Source organism: Oncorhynchus keta, chromosome 14 (assembly GCF_023373465.1).
Source record: "Oncorhynchus keta strain PuntledgeMale-10-30-2019 chromosome 14, Oket_V2, whole genome shotgun sequence".
Taxonomy (NCBI): domain Eukaryota; kingdom Metazoa; phylum Chordata; class Actinopteri; order Salmoniformes; family Salmonidae; genus Oncorhynchus; species Oncorhynchus keta.
The window spans coordinates 46,684,873-46,703,755 of record NC_068434.1 but is presented as its reverse complement, the minus strand read 5'-3'; the positions used below and the strand labels follow the sequence as shown (position 1 = coordinate 46,703,755).

General features: G+C 41.3%; 1 protein-coding gene and 1 long non-coding RNA gene across 3 annotated transcripts in view; one reads left to right on the top strand and one right to left on the bottom strand.

Moving 5' to 3' along the window:
• The window catches only part of LOC118394269 (calcium-binding protein 7-like), a 66,481-nt gene extending 51,613 nt beyond the window's left edge, over positions 1-14,868 (top strand). Inside the window, exons 3-6 of the mRNA XM_035787481.2 lie at positions 9,976-10,119; positions 10,274-10,386; positions 10,990-11,140; positions 11,452-14,868. Coding sequence (XP_035643374.1) covers positions 9,976-10,119; positions 10,274-10,386; positions 10,990-11,140; positions 11,452-11,579 — 536 coding nt within the window. The 3' untranslated portion in view covers positions 11,580-14,868. The remainder of the gene's footprint in view (positions 1-9,975; positions 10,120-10,273; positions 10,387-10,989; positions 11,141-11,451) is intronic.
• Positions 14,869-15,019: 151 nt separating this feature from the next.
• LOC118394267 (uncharacterized) lies at positions 15,020-17,130 on the bottom strand. 2 transcript variants are annotated; one of them, XR_004827707.2, is made up of 3 exons: positions 16,962-17,130; positions 16,421-16,574; positions 15,020-15,755 (listed from the first exon to the last, which is right to left on the bottom strand). It is a non-coding gene; the product is annotated as an uncharacterized LOC118394267 (long non-coding RNA). The 2 variants fall into 2 exon arrangements; XR_008064106.1 differs by lacking the exon at positions 16,962-17,130 and having other exon boundaries at positions 16,421-16,944.
• Positions 17,131-18,883: the final 1,753 nt, after the last annotated feature.

Below are 18,883 nucleotides of genomic sequence, written 5' to 3'. Positions count from 1 at the left end.
TACCATACCCCATTCCAAGGAACTTAAATATTCAATATTTTGTCTTGCCCATTCACCCTCTGAATGGAACACATACACAATCCAAGTCTATATTGTCTCAAGGCTTAAAAATCTTTGTTTAACCTGTCTCCTTCCCTTCATCTATACTGATTGAAGTGTATTTAACAGGTGACATAAATAAGGGATCATAGTTTTCACCTGGATTCAACTGGTCAGTCTATGTCATGGAAACAGCAGGTGTTGTTTCAAAGACATGGAAATGCGTTGTGTACATTTTGATGTGTTATGGAAACCTATTGCATGAATGTTGAGCGTACAAGTGATGAATGTTAGCTCTGTATGTATGTTGTCATGACATCAGATGAATCCACCACACTGGTAAGTATTGAAGACATATCTTAATTAGCCCTATCAGATTACAGTAAAGCATATTATAGATTTTAGTAAATATCGTAGTAAAAGGTTATAGTAAAAAGTCCACTCACAACTCTTGAGAATTCTCTTCTGCATAACACATGTAACACTGTTATAACACTGTAATACTTCATGGTCTCATTAGAATGTCAAAATAGTGGCATTTAACCATTGTAACGAGAGCTGTCACAGAAGTCCCTGACACCAATCTCGGTGCCCATGTACCAGCCACTGAAGAGACAGGTGGTGAATTCCAGCCCCCACACCTCTAGCAGCATGCTAGATACAGCAGGCAGGCTGTCCCACTTCAGATTCAAGTCCATGAACCAATCATACTTGTGTGCCGAAGCATGGAAGGACAAAGAGATGCACTTTAATGAATAACAGTCAAGGTTTGGAAGAGAGATGGTGAATGTGACATAACTTGACTAATTGATTCAAATAAATTGGCACCTGGTCAGTCTGTCATGGAAAGAGTTCCTAATATGTTGTACACTCAGTGTATAGACTGTATATATACTGAACAGAATAAAAATGCAACATGTAAAGTGTTGGTCCCATTTTCATGACCTGAAATAAAAGATCCCAGATATGGATATTTCAAACTTTTTTAACAAATCAAAAACGGAAAAATTGGGCGTGCAAAATTATTCAGCCCCTTTACTTTCAGTGCAGCAAACTCTCTCCAGAAGTTCAGTGAGGATCTCTGAATGATCCAATGTTGACCTAAATGACTAATGATGATAAATACAATCCACCTGTGTGTAATCAAGTCTCCGTATAAATGCACCTGCACTGTGATAGTCTCAGAGGTCCGTTAAAAGCGCAGAGAGCATCATGAAGAACAAGGAACACACCAGGCAGGTCCGAGATCCTGTTGTGAAGAAGTTTAAAGCCGGATTTGGATACAAAAAAATTCCCAAGCTTTAAACATCCCAAGGAGCACTGTGCAAGCGATAATATTGAAATGGAAGGAGTATCAGACCACTGCAAATCTACCAAGACCTGGCCGTCCCTCTAAACTTTCAGCTCATACAAGGAGAAGACTGATCAGAGATGCAGCCAAGAGGCCCATGATCACTCTGGATGAACTGCAGAGATCTACATCTGAGGTGGGAGACTCTGTCCATAGGACAAGAATCAGTCGTATATTGCACAAATCTCGCCTTTATGGAAAAGTGGCAAGAAGAAATCCATTTCTTAAAGATATCCATAAAAAGTGTCATTTAAAGTTTGCCACAAGCCACCTGGGAGACACACCTAACATGTACAAGAAGGTGCTCTGGTCAGATGAAACCAAAATTGAACTTTTTGGCAACAATACAAAACATTATGTTTGGCGTAAAAGCAACACAGCTCATCACCCTGAACACACCATCCCCACTGTCAAACATGGTGGTGGCAGCATCATGGTTTGGGCCTGCTTTTCTTCAGCAGGGACAGGGAAGATGGTTAAAATTGATGGGAAGATGGATGGAGCCAAATACAGGACCATTCTGGAAGAAAACCTGATGGAGTCTGCAAAAGACCTGAGACTGGGACGGAGATTTGTCTTCCAACAAGACAATGATCCAAAACATAAAGCAAAATCTACAATGGAATGGTTCAAAAATAAACATATCCAGGTGTTAGAATGGCCAAGTCAAAGTCCAGACCTGAATCCAATCGAGAATCTGTGGAAAGAACTGAAAACTGCTGTTCACAAATGCTCTCCATCCAACCTCACTGAGCTCGAGCTGTTTTGCAAGGAAGAATGGGAAAAAATGTCAGTCTCTCGATGTGCAAAACTGATAGAGACATACCCCAAGCGACTTACAGCTGTAATCGCAGCAAAAGGTGGCGCTACAAAGTATTAATTTAAGGGGGCTGAATAATTTTGCACGCCCAATTGTTCAGTTTTTCATTTGTTAAAAAAGTTTGAAATATCCAATAAATGTCGTTCCACTTCATGATTGTGTCCCACTTGTTGTTGATTCTTCACAAATAAATAAAGTTTTATATCTTTATGTTTGAAGCCTGAAATGTGGCAAAATGTCGCAAAGTTCAAGGGGGCCGAATACTTTCGCAAGGCACTGTATTTATTTTGATACAGGTAAAAAACAATGGCACATTTAATCTACGGCAAAGTTTATTTGTAACGTGGTATTCAACCTTTTCAGATGTTTTATTCATCTCTGTCTTTAATCAATCAGTAAGTTAAGCCAATTAAGAGATATAGCACCTTCTAAATGGTTTTGCCACCTTCTCTAAAGGTCTTGCCCCTCCTGAGAGGCAGCATCTGAACTTTTCAATAGAATAGGTGTCTGCTCTGCTGCAGAGCTAACTGTTTAAACAGCTAACACCAGCAAACAGATGGAGCCAGGGACCTCAGGTGGATGTATAAACAATGGGATCGGGATTAGCCGGGGCTAGCCATGAGGTGAAAAATGTATCCAGAGGCTTTCAATAACTCAACCCCATACCTGCAATAATACATTGGATAAACGTGAAAAATAGCTGCAGTAAAATGTAATTATACTCCACCCTATAAATTGTTTGTCACATTGTAATCTGTTGTAATCCATGATAGCCAACTACCCCTGTCCCTGTAGCGGATGGGTTTCCATTTTGTTTGCGCCATAAAAATTTAAAAAAAGATTTCCCAAAGCCTTGGCAACATCTTATGTACACAATACCAACACATTGTCATCATTCATCCTCACATTTTGTTTTTGCTTTCCTCACACAAAATATTTGTCAAAAGGAGTCAGGTTTTTTTTGTCCAGACTTGCCTATACATCCCTATTCTGAAACCCCACTACATCAATGCAACAGCAAATCACATTCACTACACTGCATATCATTAACAATGAGTTTTAAGAGTGAACACAGAATTACAAAAGCTTGAGCATTTGTAATAGATTAGAAAAAAGTTGCAACTAACATTTCCCTTGTGCATTCAATTCTAGATTTATTCATAGTCAAATCGGGTTTTGTATCTTTTCAATTCCCACTTGCAAATGTTATCTATGATGTAATCACACAGAGCTATATTTCATTTACCAGCTTACACTGACTTAACACAAATATAATATTATACATTATTATTTTTAATATGTGCTGTTGAATCTTGGCTCCTGTGACAGAAAGAGTAGCAACCAGAGAAGATTTATCCCACAGTAGATCTAGCTATCATCTACTGTATCTACAGAGATATATTCCCTAAACTACATATTTTATGATCAGTCATTTCACATTATCATTTTTTACGTGACTGGACGATGATCTACAACACAGATGAATGATGGGATTCAGTCCCTAATAAGGAAATGGGCTTTGAAGCTTGTTCCAGATGTGGGGGAAGTATTTTAAAGCTGGACCTGCTCAGTATGCTTTAGATTTGTTTAAAGTAGAATGGAAAAGCAAACGTTTCTTCCCAAGTCGGCTCCCAAGTGGCACAGCAGTCTAGGGCACTGCATCTCAGTGCTAGAGGCATCATTTTTATTTGATTTATTTCACCTTTATTTAACCAGGTAGGCAAGTTGAGAACACGTTCTCATTTACAATTGCGACCTGGCCAAGATAAAGCAAAGCAGTTCGACACATACAACGACACAGAGTTACACATGGAGTAAAACAAACATACAGTCAATAATACAGTATAAACAAGTCTATATATAAGATGTGAGCAAATGAGGTGAGATAAGGGAGGTAAAGGCAAAAAAAGGCCATGGTGGCAAAGTAAATACAATATAGCAAGTAAAACACTGGAATGATAGATTTGCAGTGGAAAAATGTGAAAAGTAGAAATAAAAATAATGGGGAGCAAAGGAGCAAAATAAATCAATTAATTAATTAAATACAGTAGGGAAAGAGGTAGTTGTTTGGGCTAAATTATAGGTGGGCTATGTACAGGTGCAGTAATCTGTGAGCTGCTCTGACAGTTGGTGCTTAAAGCTAGTGAGGGAGATAAGTGTTTCCAGTTTCAGAGATTTTTGTAGTTCGTTCCAGTCATTGGCAGCAGAGGACTGGAAGGAGAGGCGGCCGAAGAAAGAATTGGTTTTGGGGGTGACTAGAGAGATATACCTGCTGGAGCGTGTGCTACAGGTGGGAGATGCAATGGTGACCAGCAAGCTGAGATAAGGGGGGACTTTACCTAGCAGGGTCTTGTAGATAACATGGAGCCAGTGGGTTTGGCGACGAGTATGAAGTGAGGGCCAGCCAACGAGAGTGTACAGGTCGCAATGGTGGGTAGTATATGGGGCTTTGGTGACAAAACGGATTGCACTGTGATAGACTGCATCCAATTTGTTGAGTAGGGTATTGGAGGCTATTTTGTAAAGGACATCGCCGAAGTCGAGGATTGGTAGGATGGTCAGTTTTACAAGGGTATGTTTGTCAGTATGAGTGAAGGATGCTTTGTTGCGAAATAGGAAGCCAATTCTAGATTTAACTTTGTATTGGAGATGTTTGATATGGGTCTGGAAGGAGAGTTTACAGTCTAACCAGACACCTAAGTATTTGTAGTTGTCCACGTATTCTAAGTCAGAGCCGTCCAGAGTAGTGATGTTGGACGGGCGGGCAGGTGCAGGTAGCGATCGGTTGAAGAGCATGCATTTAGTTTTACTTGTATTTAAGAGCAATTGGAGGCCACGGAAGGAGAGTTGTATGGCATTGAAGCTTGCCTGGAGGGTTGTTAACACAGTGTCCAAAGAAGGGCCAGAAGTATACAGAATGGTGTCGTCTGCGTAGAGGTGGATCAGAGACTCACCAGCAGCAAGAGCGACATCATTGATGTATACAGAGAAGAGAGTCGGTCCAAGAATTGAACCCTGTTGCACCCCCATAGAGACTGCCAGAGGTCCGGAAAGCAGACCCTCCGATTTGACACACTGAACTCTATCAGAGAAGTAGTTGGTGAACCAGGCGAGGCAATCATTTGAGAAACCAAGGCTGTCGAGTCTGCCGATGAGGATGTGGTGATTGACAGAGTCAAAAGCCTCGGCCAGATCAATGAATACGGCTGCACAGTAATGTTTGGCGGTTAAGATATCGTTTAGGACCTTGAGCGTGGCTGAGGTGCACCCATGACCAGCTCTGAAACCAGATTGTATAGCAGAGAAGGTATGGTGAGATTTGAAATGGTCAGTAATCTGTTTGTTGACTTGGTTTTCGAAGACCTTAGAAAGGCATGGTAGGATAGATATAGGTCTGTAGAAGTTTGGGTCAAGAGTGTCCCCCCCTTTGAAGAGGGGGATGACCGCAGCTGCTTTCCAATCTTTGGGAATCTCAGACGACACGAAAGAGAGGTTGAACAGGCTAGTAATAGGGGTGGCAACAATTTCGGCAGATCCTTTTAGAAAGAAAGGGTCCAGATTGTCTAACCCGGCTCATTTGTAGGGGTCCAGATTTTGCAGCTCTTTCAGAACATCAGCTGAACGGATTTGGGAGAAGGAGAAATGGGGAAGGCTTGGACAAGTTGCTGTGGAGGGTACAGTGCTGTTGATCGGGATAGGAGTAGCCAGGTGGAAAGAATGGCCAGCTGTAGAAAAATGCTTATTGAAATTCTCAATTATGGTGGATTTATCAGTAGTGACAGTGTTTCCTATCTTCAGTGCAGTGGGCAGCTGGGAGCAGGTGTTCTTATTCTCCAAGGACTTTACAGTGTCCCAGAACTTTTTTGAGTTAGTGTTGCAGGAAGCAAATTTTTGCTTGAAAAAGCTAGCCTTGGCTTTTCTAACTGCCTGTGTATAATGGTTTCTAGCTTCCCTGAACAGCTGCATATCACGGGGGCTGTTCGATGCTAATGCAGAACGCCATAGGATGTTTTTGTGTTGGTTAAGGGCAGTCAGGTCTGGGGAGAACCAAGGGCTATATCTGTTCCTGGTTCTAAATTTCTTGAATGGGGCATGCTTATTTAAGATGGTTAGGAAGGCATTTAAAAAAAAAAATATCCAGGCATCCTCTACTGACGGGATGAGATCAATATCCTTCCAGGATACCCCGGCCAGGTCGATTAGAAAGGCCTGCTCGCTCGCTGAAGTGTTTCAGGGAGCGTTTGACAGTGATGAGTGGAGGTCGTTTGACCGCTGACCCATAACGGATGCAGGCAATGAGGCAGTGATCACTGAGATCTTGGTTGAAGACAGCAGAGGTGTATTTAGAGGGCAAGTTGGTTAGGATGATATATATGAGGGTGCCCGTGTTTACGGTTTTGGGGAGGTACCTGGTAGGTTCATTGATAATTTGTGTGAGATTGAGGGCATCAAGCTTAGATTGTAGGATGGCTGGGGTGTTAAGCATGTTCCAGTTTAGGTCGCCTAGCAGCACAAGCTCTGAAGATAGATGGGGGGAAATCAGTTCACATATGGTGTCCAGAGCACAGCTAGGGGCAGAGGGTGGTCTATAGCAGGCGGCAACGGTGAGAGACTTGTTTTTAGAGAGGTGGATTTTTAAAAGTAGAAGTTCAAATTGTTTGGGTACAGACCTGTATAGTAGGACAGAACTCTGCAGGCTATCTTTGCAGTAGATTGCAACACCGCCCCCTTTGGCAGTTCTATCTTGTCTGAAAATGTTGTATTTTGGGATTAAAATGTCAGAATGTTTGGTGGTCTTCCTAAGCAGACACAGCTAGAACATCCGGGTTGACAGAGTGTGCTAAAGCAGTGAATAGAACAAACTTAGGGAGGAGCCTTCTAATGTTAACATGCATGAAACCAAGGCTATTACGGTTACAGAAGTCATCAAAAGAGAGGGCCTGGGGAATAGGAGTGGAGCTAGGCACTGCAGGGCCTGGATTCACCTCTACATCGCCAGAGGAACAGAGGAGGAGTAGGATAAGGGTACGGCTAAAAGCAATAAGAATCGGTCGTCTAGAACATCTGGAACAGAGAGTAAAAGGAGGTTTCTGGGGGCGATAAAATAGCTTCAAGGTATAATGTACAGACAAAGGTATGGGAGGATGTGAATACAGTTGAGGTAAACCTAGGTATTCAGTGATGAAGAGAGAGATATTGTCTCTAGAAACATCATTGAAACCAGGAGATGTCATCGCATGTGTGAGTGGTGGAACTAATAGGTTGGATGAGGTATAGTGAGCAGGACTAGAGGCTCTACAGTGAAATAAGCCAATAAACACTAACCAGAACAGCAATGGACAAGGCATATTGACATTAAGGAGAGGCATGCTTAGTCGAGTGATCAAAAGGGTCCAGTGAGTAGAGAGGTTGGTTGGGGTCACGGCGATTTAGACAGCTAGCCGGGCCATCGGTAGCAAGCTAGCATAGGATGGAGGTCTGTTATTAGCCACCTCGTGCGTTTCCGTCGGTAGGATTAGTGGGGTTCTGTGTGGTAGAGGGGATGAATCCGAAACACAACAACAACAAAAAACAATAGATATAGTTATAGAGGCCCAAGAAAAAATAAAATAAAATAAATAAATAAATTGTCCGATAGGTCTATTCAGATAGCAGCCGATAAGACAGCTAACGGTTAGCGGACCGCAGATGGGCGTGTTTTGGTGATGTTTCCCATTTACAGCTTTCTCACTATCTCTTACCAGAGTGTGCATCTGTTACGCAGTGTTTTATATGGAATCATATCACAAAACAAGTTGTGGAGGGACACAAAATGCTCTGTGTCGGTTTTGAATTATTTTGGAATATTGACAAGTGGCAGTGTAGATGCAAGCGCGCATCGTCTCAATTATCAATATGACCAAAACAGTGGCAGACTTGAGTAATCACTGTCAAACACATCAATTGCGTTGTCTTATGTAAACATGTCCGAGGCCCGAGGTGCTGTGTAATGGTTAGGTCTGTCTCACTGTTTGAAGGGTGTTATGATTGGATAGAACTTAATTAGCACAGCTTCATGAAGGGTTTCCCTAGGTGATACAATCCCGTGTTAGTGGGTAAGTGACATGATCGTAATCCAAACTCAACCCTCATGTAAATCGTGAGTTACACAAATCTCACAAAACTGTTTTGAAATGTAACAGTCACATTTCCTTCACGTTTCCTGCAATTTCCATGGGATTAATGATTAACAAGTGGAAGCAATAAAAAAATGGAAACCCCTATTCTGAACTAATATTTGTCAGGATTTGGCCAGGGTTGTTACGGTTTTGGTCACTAGATGCCCCCATTGTGCTTTTTGACCCTTTTGTTTTCCGTTGTTCCCAGTTATTATTTGCACCTGTGCCTCGTTTCCCTTGACCCTTGATTGTATTTAAACCCTTAGTTTTCCTCAGTTCTTTTCTCTTGTGGTACTCTGTTTTTGTTCTTGTTTTTTCATTTTTGATTATCTTTTGAGGCTTTTTTCTGCTGTACCTACCACCTTGTAGATTTACCTTTTTGTCTTGGAGGATTACCTTTGTTCTCTTGGAATTACTTTTGACGTTGTGGATTTATATTTTTGCCTGAACATTCCTTTTACTTTATTAAAACACCGTCTCAAGTACTGCTGTGTCTGCCTCATCTTCTGGGTTCTGTTGACTATTCGTGGCTCAGTTTGCTAAGGGACTGTGTCTCACACCAGAGACCTGGGTTCGTAACCGGGTTCTGACGGTATTTATACCAAATGTTTTAAGGTCTATACACAGATCGGCTACAAAGCAACCCATCCATAGGAATACGGGTATTTTTTATCCTCTACTACACAGTAAGCAATAAGAGTTACTTCAGCTGCATTGCAAGACAAATATCTTCAATCTCTAACGTTAACGTTACTTCAATAACGAACTATGACAAGTCAGACTTAGAATTTTTTTTTTTGAAGGAGCAATTCAAGTTTACAAAATTGTTCATTCAATTTCCAGTAACATTAAATGCGTTAGCTGAATTCTTTACTTCCACTGGATTTCACAAGATGATAGCCTTGCTTTCCGGTTTGCTCAGGAGTTCCTAAAATATTAAACAAGACAAATTACAATTTGTATAACTGTGAACCGCACACATAGAAAGCTAAATGCAATGTTAGAAAGATTTTTGCCAATTAACTTCATGACAATTTTTTTTGTCTCTACAGCTAACATATTCCTGTTAACTGTAAATGTTTTGCATGATTTGTTATAAAGTTAATTCCTTACATTTGCTTCAATCCTAGTATTTTTCTCATCCATTACTCTTCAAGCAACTCTCCAGGGTTGGGTTACAGAACATCATTCTCGATTAGCTTTGTTTCGAGGGCCAACTAGACGGCTGTAAAGGCACTACGCCTCACTCAAAGTTTAATTGGATACCATTACGACTCGATGACCAAAATTATAATACTTACATTTTTTATAGATTTGAGCAGTGGAATAAATGTTCCTGACTAATATCGATGCGCTATTGGCCGTTTACAACCCTAAAAATGGCTGCAACTTACAAGTCGGTTGGAGACAATCAACTTGAGCAAAGTGATGTGTAGAATCAATAAAAGTACTATTCCCAGCCAAATAACAGGCCTTGTGCAATTAAGATCCACCCACCAAACACACACGCACAACCATACATGAATTGATTGATTGATTTTCTTAGGCGCACAGAACAGGTAGGCTGGTTTCATATACTCCTTCGTATGTGTGTGTCTTCTCTGCAGAGATCCGCGAGGCGTTCAAGGTGTTTGACCGTGATGGGAATGGCTTTATTTCCAAGCAGGAGCTAGGCATGGCCATGAGATCCCTGGGATACATGCCCAACGAGGTGGAGCTGGAGGTCATCATACAGAGACTGGACATGGACGGTGAGACACGCGCACACACACACACCGACGAAAATACTCAGGGCACGCACACAGGCACACACACAGGCACCCACATGGGTATGCATACACGCATTCATGTGTGCTCGCAAACCCACGAGCATAACAGATGTCTTCGCCCCATTGTCATCAACAGGTGATGGTCAGGTGGATTTCGAGGAGTTTGTCACTCTCCTCGGACCCAAGCTGACAGCAGCCGGAATGCCTGACAAGTTCCACGGAACCGACTTTGACTCCGTGTTCTGGAAGGTAAGTAATCGTTACCCGCATCTCTCCTGCTGATTACCACTGACAAGCTGAAGCAAAGTCCTCTGGGTGATCAGGATGCTTCGCTATAGCTGTCATCTATCTATCAAATTATTTATTATTTATCGCGTTTATCTAAGTCTTTGTGACTTGGAACAAAGACAAATGTAATTGCCAGATTTGGTTGGATGGTTAATAGGACAGTGCCATCCCTTTCCTACGCTTGTCTTATTATCAAATGAAGTGAAATCTATGTAGATGTAATCAGGCATTGATTCTGTGACAGTTTCCCAGATAATTACCCTCCCATATTGACAGTAATAGAAGTCACCAAGTATTTAGAGACCGATTCAGGCTTCCCTTGACAATGTCTATGCCTAAGCAGTGTTTTTGTGTTCAATCTAGAACAAACACACACATTGTAATGCGTGTATGGAAGTGTATGTTCCCAAATCAAGACAGTCATTCAATATGTCACACGCATCAATGGGCAGTGTTGTGCTGTTCACTCCATTGGGGTGAAAAACATAAAATCATCCTTGAAACAGTATCTCCACCATAGTGACAACAGCTTGTGATTGTCTGTGCGCGTGTGCTTGTGTCCAGACTGACATGCAGAAGCTGACGGTGGAGGAGCTGAAGAGGCTGCTGTACGATACGTTCTGCGACCACCTGACCATGAAGGACATCGAGAATATCATCAAGACCGAGGAGAGCCATATAGAGAACGCAGGGGCCTGCCAGGTGGATATAGACAGTAAGGGATCTTATAGTACACACTTTGTAGTAGACACTTTATAGTTCACACTTTATAGTTCACTCAGAGCATGTGTCTCAGGTGGATATAGATCATAAGAGACTTCTTGTACACACTATAATACACTGTGTATAATAGTTTTTTTTGAGACAGGCGTATAGATTAACTGAGAGGGACTAACAGGTGAGAGATATAGAAAGTTGACGTGGTGGGAAAACGCATAGCCCGGAGGTAGCTGCGTTATATGTACAGTAGCTATTTTCCTCTAAAATACCTTCCTTATCCTCTTGCCTCCCTTCCCTGTCAAGCAGCTAGTCCAACGCAGCAAGTCAAGCAGACGTGTGTACGCAAGAGCCTGATATGTGCTTTCGCCATTGCTTTCATCATCAGTGTCATGCTTATCGCAGCCAATCAGGTGCTGCGGAGCGGCATGAAGTAGACGGGGACACCTATGGCCTCCTGACCCTCTGAAAGAGACTAATGTAAAACACCTGGACAAATGACTGAGGAAAAACTTCTAAACCACAACCACAACCACAAACACAACCATGACCAGAACAACAACAATGACAAAAACAACAACAGACGATCAAACCAACATTAAAATAAACTGAAAGGAAAAGAATACATGGCTCTCATCCAATTGACTTCATGGGCATATTTCCCAACTTGCTCCTTAAACTCCTTTCTGAATGGAACCCATTGAGCCCCTACTATGTGGGCCTGGAAGATGACCATCATCTGTGCATGAAGTGCATGGATTTAACCAGTCGTCTCTTGAAACATTTGTAGAAGTTATTATAAGTGTATATCCATAGAACTGTGTAACAAACATAGGTGTGTTTTAAATCACGTATGGCCAACTGTGACTTTCACTTTTGTTAATGGGGTTTGGGTCGGAGGTCAAGGTGTCAGGTTAAGGACCAAAGTTCAGTGGTCAGGGGAGGGAATGGAGAATTTGTTTTTCTGTACTGTGTACCAAATAATATTTAATGATAGGAATACTTCACAGTTCTGCATGAACATAAGGGCTGTTTAGTAGACTACATGCTCGTATTGTACAAGTAGTTTGTTGAGGAACTGTTCTTATCGACGTACTGTGGACTATTAACTTCACTGAGCATCCCATGACGATCATCATAGTATATCTTACTGCCAATGAAAAACAGCTCAGATGTGATGGATTGTATTAGCATATCACTGAGAAATCCTAAAGTATGTTATTGATATTTGTTATATGTGCATAGCCTAGTGCAGGTAGCTAAGTGGGTAGAGCTTTTTGCCAGTAACCGAACGGGTGATAATGCTGATTATGCTGATTATGCTGATAATGGGCCTCTGTACACCTATGTAGATATTCCATAAAAAAATCTGCCGTTTCCAGCTACAATAGTCATTTACAACATTAACAACGTCTACACTGTATTTCTGATCAATTTTATGTTATTTTAACAGATGAAAAATGTGTTTTTCTTTCAAAACAAAAGGACATTTCTAAGTGACCCCAAACTTTTGAACCGTAGTGTATATAAACGCAACATGCAACAATCTCATTGATTTTACTGAGTTACAGTTCATATGAGGAAATCAGTCAATTGAAATAAATTCATTAGGCCCTAATCAATGGATTTCACATGACTGGGAATAAAGATATGCATCTGTTGGCCACAAATACCTCAAAGAAATGGGCCTTAGGATCTCATCACGTTTTTTTTGTGCATTCAAATTGCCATCGATAAAATGCAATTGTATTCGTTGTCCGTAGCTTATTCCTGCCACAACCATAACTCCACCGTCACCAATGCGGCACTGTGTTCACAACGTAGGCATCAGCAAACCGCTCGCCCACAAGACGTCATAAAAAATATAAGAAATACACGTGTTCTGCAGTTGTGAGGCCGGTTGGATGTACTGCCAAATTCTCTAAAACAATGTTGGAGGCAGTTTATGGTAGATACATGAACATTAAATTCTCTGGCAACAGCTCTGGTGGACATTCCTGCAAATTGCACTCTCCAAATTACATTCCTGCCAATTGCATGCCTCTTTAAAACTTGAGACATCTGTAGAATTGTATTGTGGATGACAAAACTGCACATTTTAGAGTGGCCTTTTATTGTGCACCTGTGTAATGATAATGTTTAGTTAGCTTCTTGATATGCCACACCTGTCATGTGGATGGATTATCTTGGCAAAGGAGAAATGCTCACTAACTGGGATGTAAACCAATTTGTGCACAATTATTTTTTTAGTAAGCTTTTTGTGCACATGGAACATTTCTGGGATATTTTATTTCAGTTCATGAAACACGGGACCAACACTTTACATGTTGCGTTTATATTTTTGTACAGTTTACATCAGCCAAATCAAGGTGTAGATTACAACACACATTCAAGTGTTTGAACTTGTTACAGGGCTGCATGGGATTATTACTGCCAGCAGCATTCCACACTGAATACCACTGCTGGCTTGCTTCTGAAGCTAAGCAGGGTTGGTCCTGGTCAGTTCCTGGATGGGAGACCAGATGCTGCTGGAAGTGGTTTTGGAGGGCCAATAGGAGGCACTCTTCCCTCTGGTCTAAAAAAAGAATCCCAATGCCCCAGGACACTGCCCTGTGTAGGGTGCTGTCTTTCGGATGGGACGTTAAACAGGTGTCCTGATTCTCTGAGGTCATTAAAGATCCCATGGCACTTGTAAGAGTAGGGGTGTTAACCCTGGTGTCCTGGCTAAATTCCCAATCTGGCCCTCAAACTATCACGGTCACCTAATAATACCCAGTTTACAGTTGGCTCATTCATCCCCCTCCTCTCCCCTGTAAGGTCGTTGTTGCAAATGAGAACGTGTTCTCAGTCAACTTACCTGGTAAAATAACAGATAAATAAATTACTAATGCAATAGCTTTAATGCAGGAAGCCGCTTGCTGATTTGACAGCTCCAATGCAGTTACATCTCCGACATCGCCTAAATAAAACAATTAAACAAACTGCTATGCAGTTGTCATGGGTTAAGGCAGAATGGGATTGAATCTAGCCCTGGGTTCTGTTGTTGGATCTCTGAATGTGGGCATGATGACATGGGTTATATTTGTTGGAGATTTGACTATTCAGCTGTGAAGTGTATGAATCAGAGATGAGATCTCAATGTAACGAAAATAATAGGACGAAGCATTGGAGAGATACTGTGGAGCATGAACAAAATAACAAAAATAAAATGCCCTTCTCTATAATACTGAAATATGTATTGGAGGCTGAGGATATTTAATTTGTATTGAATATAACTTTTTTTGTGTTTGACATGATTGTCAGAACCAGTATTTGTGTATTATGAACAAGCATACCACCGAGGTGATGGAATAATGATTACTGTCCTGTCTAAAAACAGTCAGGGCAACAATTATCTCACGTGCATGAGCATTTTGTTAAAGGCATCTAGGTTGCAAGAGGACATAATACAATTGCACATGGTCAATTTACATGTACTTTAAACAAATGTATTGTAAACAAATGTAGCACTTTGTAGTACTGCGCAAAACATACTTGTCTGTGTTTTGAATAGTTACTGTTTTGTACATTTTCCTTATATCATCAAAAGAATGCAATGATGAAGAAGAGTAGATGACCCCACCTAATTTGTTGTTACATTTAACTGGTAAATCTGTTGTTGGTACATTCAGTTTGTGCGACAGTTGACTACACTGCTTAATTAAATGTCTTTATTTTTTACATATTCTAATGAGACGACAATATGTTGCCCTTTGAAACCGAGGGTCTGGAGAAGGTTGTTTGACGACCTGTTACTTTGCCTTATCCTCTGAGACACTTTGGCATTGTACTTTTAAATAAAGTGTCAACGAAACATAGTTTATTGTCAAAGCAAAGCTGTACAGAAATAGAAACCAGTCAAATATTTATTTTCTTTTACAGGTGAAACAAAACGTGTTGTAATGTATAAATGTTGAGTCTACTGAATGTTCTTGTTCCATTCATTGTATTGTAATTTGATACTCAATGTTTCTGGATCTTGCAAAAACATGTTACTGTATATTTTCCGCCCCCTGTGACATATGTTCATTGATCATACCAGATGTCTGTCTGTTGTGGGATGGTATTTCACATAAATAAAGTATATTAATGCACAACTATTGATGAGTGAAAATTACACAAGACCTACAATTATAACACTGTCTTTGAATGATGACCAGCTCTATGAACAAGCACTATTTGACATGATGACATTTCAGATAGTAACTCAACTTAAAAACTGACGTGTTTTCTTGGGTTCAGTAGATTTATGGATTGCTATTATATTCCATCTCAAGTCGCCTCTTGGCTTTCCAGAGTCTCTAGGTCCCAGGTGTGCAATCTGTCACATGTGGTTGAAGACTTTAGATAGTATGTCCCTTTGATGATGCTTACATTGCAGTATCACTAGTGGGCACACGCATTTGATTGTCAGTCCATGTTGTATCTGTGGATCCCAGCTGATCACTATGATGCCTGTTGCCATCGTTCCTCCTCTGAGATGTTTTGGACTCTAGCCTAGTATCATCACCAATCCCCCAGGCTTCATATCACCTTCATCTGTCTCTTTGAAGGTTCTGATGGAAGTCAGGCTGCTGTAAGACCAAGTAGAACATCCTCTCATACATAACCGGGTAGCCTAGTAGTTAGGGCGTTGGACGAGTAACCGGAAGGTTGCAAATCCCCAAGCTGACAAGGTACAAATCTGTCGTTCTGCCCCTGAACAGGCAGTTAACCCACTGTTCCTAGGCCGTCATTGAAAATAAGAATTTGTTCTTAACTGACTTGCCTAGTTAAATAATAAATGCAGTTTTACTGTACTCTAACTGCAGTTGCAATGCAAAAACATTTCGTAGGGGAATGATCTGGGGGTGAATGGTTATGTGTCCCCGTTAAAGAGGCTTATTTTCATGATCTATGGTCCACATTTCCATCCAAGGGTTGAGACCCAACTTATCAAAGGAAGTGAAATCCATGTAGATGTAATCAGATGTTAATTCTGTGACAGTTTCCCAGATAATTACCCTCCCATATGGACAGTAATAGGATTTACCAAATATTTAGGGACCGATTCAGGCTTCCCTTGGCAATGTCTATGCCGAAGCAGTGTTTTTGTGTTCAATCTAGAACAAACACACACGTTGTAGTGTGTGTATGGAAGTGTATGTTCCCAAGTCAAGACAGTCATTCAATATGTCACACGCATCAATGGGCAGTGTTGTGCTGTTCTCTCAGGCTAGAAAGTCCAGGATCAACTTACCATTTCCAAATCGTAACCATATCCATTGGGGTGAAAAACATAAATCAACAGTTCCTGTTTGTCTGTGCGTGCGTACGTTCTGCGACCACCTGACCATGAAGGACATCGAGAACATCTTCAAGACCGAGGAGAGCCATATAGAGAACCCAGGGGCCTGCCAGGTGGATATAGACAGTAAGGGATCTTATAGTACACACTTTGTAGTAGACACTTTATAGTTCACACTTTATAGTTCACTCAGAGCATGCGTCTCAGGTGGATATAGAGAGTAAGGGATCTTATAGTACACACTTTGTAGTAGACACTTTATAGTTCACACTGTATGATACACACTTTAACATGCGTCTCTGGTGAATATAGATCATAAGAGACTTCTTGCACACACTATAACACACTGTGTATCCTTTTTTTTTGAGACAGGCATATAGATTAACTGAGAGGGACTAACAGGTGAGAGATATGGAAAGTTGACGTCGTGGGAAAACGCATAGCCCGGCGGTAGCTGCGTTATATGTACAGTAGCTATTTTCCACTAAAATACCTTCCTTATCCTCTTGCCTCCCTTCCCTGTCAAGCAGCTAGTCCAACGCAGCAAGTCAAGCAGACGTGTGTACGCAAGAGCCTGATATGTGCTTTCGCCATTGCTTTCATCATCAGTGTCATGCTTATCGCAGCCAATCAGGTGCTGCGGAGCGGCATGAAATAGACGGGGACATCTATGGCCTCCTGACCCTGGACAAATGACTGAGGAAAAAACAACAACTAAACCCCTATCCAAGGGTTTAGACCCCGCTTCTCCATCTCATTCTTAGGGAAGACACCATCTTAACACCAAAGAATGTATGCATTTCTCACCATACTTGTAGTGGCATGGATTCCAACTCAGAACCTCTAAATTGGTGCCACAAAGTGTTTAGTCTGCCAGAAAGCTAAACCAACAAGAAGAAATTTAGCTAGCTAGCTTTAGCTACTAGGGGTAGCTAAGGGTTGAGTGTTGTGTTTCATTGAGACAGGACTGCTATGAAGGTCTGGCTGCATTTCACTTTAGGTAACATGAATGTGTTTATAGTCTAACTAATCTGCTACCAAGCAAGCTAGCTATAAATCTAACTGTGTTCCACTCACTGTCTGAAGACCTAGCAAAAACTGTCTAGTCTTTTAAAAGCTGTCTGTCTATGCCACCCAAAAAGCTAACTTTTTGCAACAGGAAAATACATCCGATTGTGGGTTGCTGTAACATTAACTAGCTAGCTCTCGACTCTAACTAGCTAATGTTAGTTAGCTAACTTGAATAGCTAATTCTGTGAAACACAATAATAGCTACATCCATGTATTGTTGTTAAGCTACCATAGCTGCTCTCTGTGCAAGCAATTGTGATACAGCTATAGCTTTATACCCCCAAAGCTGATGGGGTGGCTTGCCCAGTTAACCTGAACTTAGCTACTTAGCTAACTAGCTAGCTAACTAACTAAAGTAGCTAGAGGATTTGGTTACCTTATGTTCTAGCTGGCTAGATATCTATCCAAATTCTAGCCGATAATCATAATCCTAGTGTGTCTACTACAAAATATTTTACATTGATGAGAAAGAGTAACTTAAGAGGAAGATTTGGCTTTAGACAATTCATTATCCTATGTGAGCGATAGCGCATGGGTAATACTCATCTTGGGGGTCTGTGGGGTATAATCAACGTAAAAGGTGTCCCATCAACATTGCGCTGATATATTTCAACAAATGGTTGTGCAGGTGAGTCTAATGTGTTGTTCTTTTTTTCCAGAAAATAATGCTTGATGGTAGACATATATTTCCTGGTGTTGTTACGTCTACTCCCGCTCTCCCTCTCCGGTGCTAGACGTCACCGATCTACTAACCACCGGTCCTAGCAATCCATCTTTATGCACACCTGTACCCTATCATCAGTCACACCTGGACTTCATTATTAACTTCATTACTTAACATTTATCTAGCACTCTGTTTTGTCAGTCTTCAGGTAGTATTGTTTGTGTTTCCATGTTTTGTATCGTTCCATGTTCATTATCATTAAACTCACTAACTGCACCTGCTTCCTGACTCCTTGCGTCTACATTACAGGAGTGGAGTACATGGGGAGCCAGCTGGTGTTGTCAGGGCTGTCTATCCCTCTCTAGATGGACAGAATGCTGGATAAAGACATAAATTACGCTAAATAGGAATTAAATACAACTTTATAATCCATTGGTTAGAATGGAAAATATGTCTTCACTCTTTCCCATCGCCAACAAATACACAAGTTGACACAGGGTCAGCAGCAGTGCAGAGGCCCTGTATGGAGAACAATTGTGGGGGGTTAGGTGGCTTGATCATGATCAAGGGCACATTGGCAGAAGATGGTACATGGGATCAATGACCAACAGCCTTCCAGCTGCCAGTTCAATTCCACTCCCATTTTTTCTTGCCCGGACCGGGGCACATTTCTGGTTCAG